This window comes from Alligator sinensis, unplaced genomic scaffold, assembly GCF_000455745.1.
Source record: "Alligator sinensis unplaced genomic scaffold, ASM45574v1 scaffold469_2, whole genome shotgun sequence".
NCBI classification, from domain to species: Eukaryota; Metazoa; Chordata; order Crocodylia; family Alligatoridae; genus Alligator; species Alligator sinensis.
Window position 1 is genome coordinate 226,910 of NW_005842988.1, and position 10,304 is coordinate 237,213.

The 10,304-nt window shown below is 61.8% G+C and overlaps 1 protein-coding gene across 1 annotated transcript in view; it reads right to left on the bottom strand.

Moving 5' to 3' along the window:
* The window catches only part of MTMR14 (myotubularin related protein 14), a 32,344-nt gene that overhangs the window by 1,555 nt on the left and 20,485 nt on the right, over window positions 1-10,304 (bottom strand). Inside the window, exons 15-18 of the mRNA XM_025192954.1 lie at window positions 9,693-9,831; window positions 7,769-7,945; window positions 2,551-2,706; window positions 5-146 (exon numbers count right to left, since the gene is read on the bottom strand). Coding sequence (XP_025048739.1) covers window positions 5-146; window positions 2,551-2,706; window positions 7,769-7,945; window positions 9,693-9,831 — 614 coding nt within the window. The remainder of the gene's footprint in view (window positions 1-4; window positions 147-2,550; window positions 2,707-7,768; window positions 7,946-9,692; window positions 9,832-10,304) is intronic.

Genomic DNA, 10,304 nt, shown 5'->3' on the forward strand with positions numbered 1-10,304 from the left:
GGGCCTGTCCGAGGAGCCTGCCGATGCCACCGGTGCCCACGGGGCTGGGTGCGGCCGAGCGCAGGCCCAGCGTGCGGCTGTAGGTGGCCAGGAACGCGGCGCGCACCTCCTCCAGCCGTGCTGCACGGTCGTTGCTGGACCCCAGCCTGCAAGACAGATGGATAGAGAGGGATGGTCAGCAGCTCCCAACGGGGGGGCGGTGGACCCTGACCCGCCACCCCTGCAGTAGGCTCAGCCGCCCGGCTCGAGGGAAGCACCAGGCACGGCTGCTCCTGCCGCCTCCTGCTTGTGCGGACACGGCCCAGCCCCTCCCCGGCCAGAACCCCAGGTGCGTTCACCCCCAGTCAGGGCCGAGTCCAGCTCTGAGCTCCCACGGGCGGTCTGCCTGTGCAGCCAGCCCTGCCTGCTGGGGAGAAGTCTCCTGGCCTTGCTGGCTCCAGCTCCCACAGGCCCCCCCTGCAGCAGGAGGGGGCTGTCTGCCTCTGGGGGCAGGGCTGGACCTCCGCAAGCACAGGGGTCCCCCCTGGCCCCAGCCACGGGGAGCAGGGAAGGAATGACCCCTCCCCCCCCACCCCAGCCTAGGGCTGCAGGGCCACGAGGCCACTCCCTGGGGGCCGAGGGGGAAGGCCACATGAGGACAGCATGGCTCCAAGGTGCTGTTCGGCGCTGACCCCACCCTGCCACACGTCCCCGGAGATGTTTGGCAGAGGTTGCTCCAAGGGCGCACACAACCCTTCCCGGGCTGCAACCTGGCACAGCGCGGCTGAAGGGAAGTGTCAGCCACCCACTGCCAGCAGCTCCATCCGGAAGCGGCAGCGAGGAGATGGTGGGAGGCTTGAGAAGCAATGCCCAGGCAGCGCCGGGGACTCTGTTTACCCAGCCCTGGATCCTGGGCTGCTTCCCCATGAGGCTGCCCGGTCGGCTGGTCTTTGAGGGGTGGCTGCCCTCCGTGGCCAGCAGCCTGAGTGCCTGACCTTGCGCTGGCACCACTCACAAGCTGCTCCAGGCCCTCGGCTGCCTGCTGCTCCGGGCCCTGCTGGGCTTGGGCACCATGCAGGCACTAAGGGCACCCAGCAGCCCCAGGCCAGTGACAGGTGCAGAGCAGCGGAAGCTGCGAGCCCAGACTAGAGCCTGGTTTCCTAGGAACCAGCATGGGATATGGAGACCAAAAAGATGCACCTCCAGCACGACAGCAGCTAGGAAACCTCTGCCCGAGGTGAAAGTGGCATAAGGTGGGGCTTGGCCGGAGACAGGCGGCATCCGCACCACAGGCAAGCACTGCTCAGAGCTGGCCACAGCCCGCAGCAGCACAGATGGGCCACAGCGTGGGCCCAGTTGGGAGATGTCACCTGCAGGACTCCTCTCTGGCAGGCCGGCAGTCTGCCGTCAGCGGCTGGGGTGGCCCGGCATGTGGACTGCAAGCAGCAGCTGCCTGCAGCAGGGGCAGATCAGGCCAGTCTCAGTCAAGATTTCCTAGGAGCAGGGTGGCTAATAAGGTCAAGAGCAGGGCAGGGAGGAGACGTCTTCCTCTTCCTGGCAGCAGGTGTGGCCGGATGCTTCCTGGTCTCCGTGCTCCAGCAGTGACCAGCCCCTGCAGCCGCAGCATGGCCCCGACCCTTGCAGCTGTTCTCACTTGTGCCCTAAGCCCAGGCAGCGCATGCAGACGGCTCCAGTCCACCGGACTGCACACCTGGCATGCTCCATCCTCATTCCCACGCCGGGGCAGCAGTGACTCATTAGGCTTCTGGCCCATGTCCAAAGCCACTCCTGGTGGGCTTGGGTGCCGGTGCTCAACAAGGTGCAGGAGCTGACTGTGGCCCAGGGAGCAGAGGGTCACTCTTGCCGAGCAGCTTGGCTGTGCTGACAGGACTCCCGGGAGACCATTGCTGCCTACGTCTCCTGCTCTCATCTGCACACCCTTGCTGGAGGCTCCAAGGCCTGGGCTCAGCCTGTGTGAAAGGAGGGGCAGTGCTGCCGTCAGGGACAGGACAAGCTGACAGGGCAGCAGCAGACTGCAGCAGCCGGCCAGGCACCACTGCGGGCAGTCCGCCCATGATGAAGAAGGAGAACATCCCTGGAAGTCCCACGCAGGATCTCGCCCTTGAGGGACCACTTGCTTCCTAGCACTTCCAGGCCACAAATGCCGGGCACTCAGCACCGCACCCTGGCCTAGCCCTGCAAGGGCACAGCCATTGCTCTGGTCAGACAAGTCCAGGCAGAGCGGGAGCACGGAACCCCCAGTCCTCCAAGGTCTGGGCCACGGCTAGGAGATGGAGGCGAGGGGCTGGGGAAAGGCCGACCAGCCCAGCTCGCTTGCCAGCCAAGGTTCCAACCAGACGGCAGCCACAGGAGAGGCCACAGTAGCTCTCAGAGTTCAGGCGCGCACCTTCCTTAGTGCCCTGTGGGCCGCTCCCTGGCAGAAGCCTCTTCCTATGTGCGCTAGGGCAGGGAGGGACCTGGGGGTAGGGCGGTAACACAGCTCTTTCCTGCCCTGCGGGCCACTCTCAGACCCAGCCGCACAAGGGCCTTGGGTGTTGTTGGTGCACTTACAGGCAGCTGCTAGGGAGCTCGTCCAGGAGGCTGCGAGGGAGGGAGGCGTCTACGCTCAGGACCGCCTGCTCCTGAATGCTGCCACACCCCGACACCAGCTGCCAGCTGCCAAAGTCTGTAGAAACGGAGGAGCCGGGCAGGGAACAGTCCACTGATCTGGGGCAGAGAGAGGGGAGATGGGGCAGTCAGTCAAGCCAGTAACCACAAGCCTCTAGCTCCACAGCTGGCCAGCGAGGCATGCCCACAAGCACGGACAATGGCATCCAGCCTGCAGTGATGAGCCGTGCCAGCACGGAGCACAAGTCAGACCCTTCCTCCAACAGCAAGAGGAGAAGCCAAGCTGGCTGTGGCCTGTAAAGAAGCAAGTCCTTTTGTGAGCCAAATGGGCAAAGCTAGCAAGAAGCAGAGGCCATGCAGGACTCTGTGAAGCCACGAGCAAGATCTTGCCTGAATACCAGGCACGGGTTGGCCCTGCAAAGGGCATGCGCCCACTGCTCTCACATCCTCCTGTGGTTGCAGGGCCCCAAGGAGAGGCACCAGCGTGGCGGCTCTGGTGCCTCAGAGCACAGGTGGTGGCTTGGGAGACATCTCAACATCCCCGCGTTGGCCGCCACTGGGAAGCAAGTTAGCCTTGAGGCACCACAGCTGGACGGGTTGGAGCAGCTACACCCATGCCCTGTCCGGCGATGCTGCGCATCCATGCATTGGCAGATGGGTGGTGTGGCAGAAGCCAGCTGGAAGATGGCCATCAGGACAGGAACAGCAGCTGAGGGAAGGGACGTAGCTTCGTGCATGCAGCCTCCCACCAGGAAAGGCAGACGCAAGTGAAAGCCTTGAAGAGCCAAGGCAGTGCTGACCGAGAGTCCTCATGTCCCTGGCCTCTGGGGAGCGAACGAAACCTTCAGGGCCTGCAGAGCAGTGCGCATCTGGTGGTACCACCCACACCTGGGCAGCGCAGAGGCAAAGCAAACCTACGGCAGCAGGTCCCTGGGCCTTTCCCTTTCCATTGTGCCCACGACCGCTGGCATCTCCAGGGCTGCAGCCAACAGCTGCCCATGCTGGGCTCCGAAGGGTCACGTGGTGGGGATGCTCCATCTGTCTGCAGGAGGCCAGAGACTGACACCTCCAGTTCCCCTAAGTGTTAGCAGCACGAGCCAAGGTCCCTTCCATGCCAAGTTTGAGGCAGCTACAGCTGGGGACCACGGACCCCTTCAGCCATGGGAGGACCCCTGACGTCCAAACGGTGCGAGGGAAGAGGCAGGAGACGCAAGCCAAGGAGGCGAGACCGATTGCACTTGAACAGCCCCCAGGCAGCCACAACCCAGCTCCCACCCAGCCTACCTGGCTCCTAGCTCTCCTCCTCCTCCCTGCCAGGTTCAGGGGCCTCCACAGGCTTGGCTGAAGGCTTGTTGGCTGCTGCTAAATCACAGCAGCAGAGCTCAGGGAAGACAGGAAAGCTCTGGGCAGCACAGGCCCTGCAACAGCCATGTCTCCAGAGGACTGAGACACAAAGAGCCTCTGCCCCCGAGGACTTACAGTTCAGGGGACCAGCGGCAGTGGCTCAGAGCTCCCAAGGCCCTGGGAAGTGCCTTCACTTGCAGGTGCCAGGTTTGAGGCATCAAGTGCTGCTGATTTTGCTGAGAGTCACCTAGAGCAGCCCCTCCCCAAAGAGCTGCCTTTCCCCGAGTTGCAGCCCCCCCCAATTCTGCAGCAAGAGTGTCAGCTTCCTGGACCTCCAGTGGGGCCAATATTTTTCATGTAAACACGTCACCATTTGCAAGCTGCGAGCCCAAGGGGTGTCCAGCAGCCTGGGCCTGCTGTTCCCCTCGTCTCCCCAAGGACCCAGGTGCCCATAACCACATCAGAACTGCAGTCGCCCCTGGGACACGAATACCACAGATCTAGGACAGCAGGCGCCCAGGCATGATGGGGAGGGCCATGCAGATCCGCTCTCAGTTGTGGGCAGAGGAGACCAAGGTCTATGGCAGGGATAGGGACAGGAGGGGGGCTGTTGCCGGGCCACGAGCAGGAAGCAGGGCAGAGGTAAGAGGCTAGTGTAAGACTGGCGAGCAAAGAGCAGCCCGGCACCAAGCCTGCACGCAGGCATGGGCCACAGCACCTGTGGGCTCCCCAGGCAGGCTGGGGCCTGGCAGCTCCTGCCCAACACGGCTCCTGCCTGTTAAGTAGGTTGCTCCTGCCCAAGCGCTGCCTCCCCCGCAGGATGCCCTGCAGCATGCTGAATGCATGGACACATGCCCACAAGCAGGGATCCAAGGCAGCAGGTGTCAGCACAGCCACAGATCCTTTCCCACCTTCCCACGGCAGCTGGACACCCGCCAGCCACGCCTTGCTGCCCTGCCTGCCGCCCGCCCTCCACCAACGCTCATGCACGGAGCCCCCCTGCCTGGTTAACAGGAGCTGGAATGGAGCTTGGACATCGATGTCCCCGTCATCAGAGCAGGCAGACACTGGACACCTGGTGCACCCAGGGGGGGGGTGCTCCCAGCACCCACCTGGGAACAGCTGGGAATCAGCACTTGGCTCTGGCTACCCTCAGCCATGCCAGGCTCTGTGGGCACCGGCTAGGCCACGGTGCAGCACTAGCACTGGCCCAGGTGCCAGAGGGAGGCTTGGCAGAGCTGCAGCCCCAACCCTAAGCCCACAGAACATTCCTAGCCTCAAGTAATCCACCCCCAGCTGCGGTCAGGTGTTCCAGCCCCACTGCTGCCCAGCGTGGTGCCCAGCTGCTGACACTGCTTCCCCCCCTCCCCGTGTTCCAAGCCAAATCAAGTCCAAATCCATGAGTCAGTCCAGAACCATAAATGACCCTACAACCGGCAAACATGCTCCGCCCCCACCAGGGGCTTCAGATATTTCCAAAGTCTTTTGGCAGGCATCCTACATGTAGGCCCAAGGCCAGAGGCTTGGGGTTCAGATGCCCCCAAATTTCGCCTGCCCTCAGACATACGGCCACAGAAGCAAGCTAGCTGACACTGCTTGAGTGGGAGTCCAAAAGCCTGGAGCTACCAGGCCCCAGAGCAGCAGCAAGAGAAGGCTCAGACACCAGCTGGACTGGGCCTGGCTCTGTATTCGCAGCGACGTTGCAGAACAGGCAACCAGTACAATAGTCCCTTGTAATTCCCGCCACCGCCGTCAACAGATCTCTGGCAGTCCTGCCGCACTCGGGTCTGTTTAACAGGACTTAGCAAAGCCCATTCAGGCACGGCTGATCCCGTTTGCTAATCCACATTAGTGTCAGCAGCGTGCACTAATGCCCTGATGCAGGCACGGATCTCATTAGCACACACCGCAGACTGGGGCTCCGTCTTGTCCATCAGCCCTGGCCCCAGAGCAAGGAGTCGGGGCCAGCACCACTGCTGCCCACACACGGGTGTCCACGTGCACGGACTGCCCTGCTCAGCTGCCACCACTACTCTGCAGAGGTGTGCCCAGCAGTCTGGCAAAGCAGCATGTGGTGGAGGTGGGACAGAGCAGGAGCAGCTCAGAGGCCCAGCACACTGGCCTGCTTTCAAGCTGCCTTGCCCAGGGGCCCAGCTGGCTCACTGAAGACAGCAACCGCAAAGCTTCTTGTGTCTGGCTGGGCGTGGGAACGTGCTGACCAGGTGATGCTGGTGGTTCTCTCCCACGGACATCCCGATGAAACACCAGCAGGAGCTTCTCCTGGGGCTGTGCAGCCAGCTTCCCCCTGCCCAGCACCCTCCCCCCGTGGGCTCTCCATGCTGCCTGGCTATATTTAGCTGCCTCGAGTGGCTGCTGGCCTGGCAGGCAGGACCATCCTCCCTGCTCTGCGGCAGTGGCTAAGTGCTCTGTTGCCATGGCCACACAACCAGGATCAGAAGTCAAGTGCAGTCGTTTTCTCAGCTTAAAACCTCCCCAGATGCTGCCCTGAAGCTACCACCATGGAGATGCACATGTTCTGGCAGCAGCACCCGCCACGTGCTCTGCTCCTCCACGTGGCTGTTTGGCGGGTCCCAGTGACAGCTCCACCCACATGCCAGCATCCTCCCGTCCTCTCTGGTCTGCCCCATGTCCCTCCAGCTCAGTGCTGAAGTCCAACGTGTCCCCTCCTCTTCCCTCCAGAATGGAGCGCTCCAGCTGGAGATACTTGCTGCCAGTTCACATGTGGGTCCCATAAGATGCTGACCTGCACGAGGCGCAGTGCTTCCAAGCCATGTGGGGCACTTTGTGGCTTCCAGATGGGGAGGAACAAGAGTCACCATTGCAGCTGCTGACACCTCCTGGGAGCCCCTTATTCAGGGTGGCACTGCTGGGCCATCCTCCTCCAGGCCAGCTGCAGGCAGGGAGGGAGGGAGGGATGGAGGGAGGGGAGCAGAGACCAACTGCAGTGGCTTCAGCCAAGTCCTGGCCGCTGGGACACAAGTTCCAGGCTCCTGCTGTCACCCTCGCAACCCCCCTTCCGGCAGCCATTTCAACCTCCCCACCTTGCCTCCTCCCTGCATTCCCCATGCCAGGTCCCCCACTATTCTCCCTCCTATGCTGTGTGCCCATGACCAGGGACCAGCTCTCGCTCACCAGCCTAGGAATAGCTCCCCAGGTCTTCAAAGGGCGAAGACAAGACTACAGAAGCTGGGCCTGTTTCTCCAGCCACGAGGTGCCAGCAACAGCAGCTTCCATCTCCATGACCGCACTTCCTCTTTACTTCCCACCCCTCCTCTTCCGGCACCCCTCCAAGTTCATCTTGGAGAGAACAGGATCACACTCCAGCAGCAAGGGCTGAACACCATGCCAAGGGCTCCCTCACCCAGTGGCCTGCCCCACTGTAAACACCCCACAGGGGATAGAGACAAGGAAAACCAGGAAGGAAACCTTTTCCCTTTCTCCCCTTTATGGCATGTCTGCCCAAGCTCAGCAGTGTTCGTGGGGTGCGTTTGGATGGCAGTCACCAGCAATGAGCTGACGGGAACCTGGAGACCCTGCCTCAGCGGCTTACAGCAAGCCATCTACTGTCCCCCGCCGGGCTGGAGGCATGCGAGAAGGCCCAGCCTCCTCTGCAGGCTCAGCACTCAGGCTCCCCACAGCTCCTCTCCCCAGGCCCCGGCCTGCTGCCCTGTTTTGCCTTGCCCAAAGACAAGACCTGAGTCCCCATTGGACTGTCCAAACACAGCAGCTCCAAGCTGCACAGATGCAACTGCCTCCCTTTTGGCCAAGACGAGCTTTGCTCTTTTGTGCAGCTCACCTGGGCCTGGGCACCTCCAGTGGGCTGCTCCCGATGCGCAGGAAGTGGTCAGAGTGGTTGGATGAGGATGAGCTGGAGGACTTGGCTTCGAGCGACCCCATGACAGCTGGCCCGTCTTCAGACAGCTGCGCCCGGCTCCAGAGAGCAGCGTGTGGTGACGAGGAGCGGTTCTTTTTCCTGCCCAGAAGATACAAGCCTGGGGTGAGACAGCCGCCTCACCTGTGTGCTTCGAGCACAGCTGCTCAGATCACAACCTCCAACCCTGCCAGGCCCATCAACGCCCACCAAGATCTGCCCAGCCAGCCTGTTGCTCCGCTGGAGCTCCCAGTCCACACCCACATGAGCAAGAAGCAAGATGCCCACTGGCTCCATCCACCCACATGCACGCTCTGACACGCCGGTCCATCCAGCATCAGTCTGGCCCAAGCAAGAAGCTCCCTGCTGGGAAGGGCCACGCTGGTCCATGGCCTGCTTCGAAGAACACCAAAGCAGAAGTGCAGCCACTGAGAGCATCACCCTGGACAAGTGGTTTGGATGGGGTGGGGAGGATATGTCCCAAAGCACAAGCCCAGATGCCTCCTGGTGCCCTGTGCAGTCCCCCACACCAAGATCCTGACTGCTCTGTTACTGCCTCCATGCCCCTGGTGACGGGCAGAGCTACAGATCATGGCAGGAGCAGCAGTGTGGCTGTGGCTGCACACTGGCCACCACACCTGTGTCAGCCCAGGCACTACGTGGTCCCCTCCCCCCCAACCCGACAAGGCCAGCTCCCTTCCCCTCCCCTTGTTGCACTGCAATGGGCTTTCAGAAGGCCACACTGCCAGCAGCTGCAACTTCCTCTTGCCCAGAGGAGCTCGGGTGCCTCCCAGCACGGCCCAGATTTAATTGAAACTAACTGCAGTGTAAAACGGCCTCAGCGCTTGTGTTCAGGGAGAGGAGAGGCAAAATTAAACTGAGCGGGGCAAGCCCAGAGAAAGGCTCTGAAATCCCCAGCCCAGCTCAGCGTCAGGCTCTCCAGGCAGGCTGCCAGAGACACCACCTGAAGGGGGCTCAGGCCAGCACGGCCAGGACAACTCCATGCTGTCTTAGCAATGCCACACAGGGGGCCCTTTGCTCAGACCCTCCTCTAGAAAGCTCCAAGGAGTGGCCAGCTGAGTGCTGCCCCAGCAGGGAGCTCTGGACCTTGAGTCCAGACCTGGCCTTCCAGGTCACCCGTCCCATGAGTGGGTCCAGCCACATGGCAAAGGCTGGCAGGGCCAGGTGGGGAGGATGGCCCAGGGGCAGGAAGCTTCTAGCTCCCAGGCTGCATTGATTCCCAGCTGCTTTATCCTTGTTCTTGTTGACAGCAAAGTGCGGCTTGCTTGGGTAACCTACATTCCTGATTAATCCCCCTGCACCCAGCTGGCATCTCCAGCACCTCAGAGGAGTGGGGGAAGGGAGTCAACTGCTGCTCGTCTTCCTTCCACCACGCACATTCTTCTCAAGTCACTGGGAGCGGTGGGCCTGATGGGCAGGGAAGGGTGCGTAGCATGGGCTGCCAATGGGGCACCAGTACCCAGCTCTGCTCCAGGGAGTGTCCCCAATCCTAGTGCATCTAGGAACCAGGCCAGCAAACAGTGTGAACAGCTGCTCTGCCCTGACCATGGACTCAGGGCTACCCCAGAAGCAGGAGCCAGCCCCCAGGTAAGGATCTCCTGCCTTTTCTGTCAGGCCCCAGTGTTCTGTAATGCTGATAGTATTCATACTGCTTGCAGCTGGTCTCCCCCTGACTCCTGCCCAGAGCTGAGAGCTGCAGCAACCAGCCATCAGCTGCACTGCACAAGCAGGGCACAGTAGGGGCAAGTGGCATGCGACACCTGCCTCCCTCGGTGCTCAGCCCTGTTCTGGCCACGCGTGTGGCCTATGCGCAAGGCCAGCTTCTTACCAGGCTGCCTGGGCCTGGGCTCCTGCTGGCATCAGCTCCACGGCCTCGTAGGTGAAGCTCCCAACCACTCCGGGAGAGCTCTCCACACCCAGGGAGAAGTCACTGCTCAGGCTCGTTGTGCTGCCCCGGTCCCTCTGCTCTAAGAAAGAGAGACATGAACAACTGAGTCCCAATGAGGAGCAGAGGAACGCATGCCTCTCACCCCGCTCTGCCACCACTTCTGCTGGCCAGGGCCAGACCCAGGGCGAGTAAAGAGCAGAAGGGAATGCCACCTGAAGGGCAGCCATACCAAAGAGGGATAGCACCATTTCTCTCTTGCTGCAGAGCAAGACGTGGACCAATGGCTGGCAGTTGCAGCAAAGCAGGTTTAGACTGGATATCTGGAAACACTTCTTCACTGTCAGAGCAGTGAGGCAGCAGAATAGAGGCCTAGGGAAGCTGTGGATTCTCCATCACTGGAGGTGTCCAAGAGGAGGCTGGACAGCCACTGGGCAGGGTGATCTAGGTTTGGCAATGCTTGTGCTCTACTATGGGTATTTCCCAGGCTTCTGGGCTCTGCTGGTTGTAGCATGGGATGGAGGGAATTGCTCTCCCTGCCCCCCCCCTCCCCCC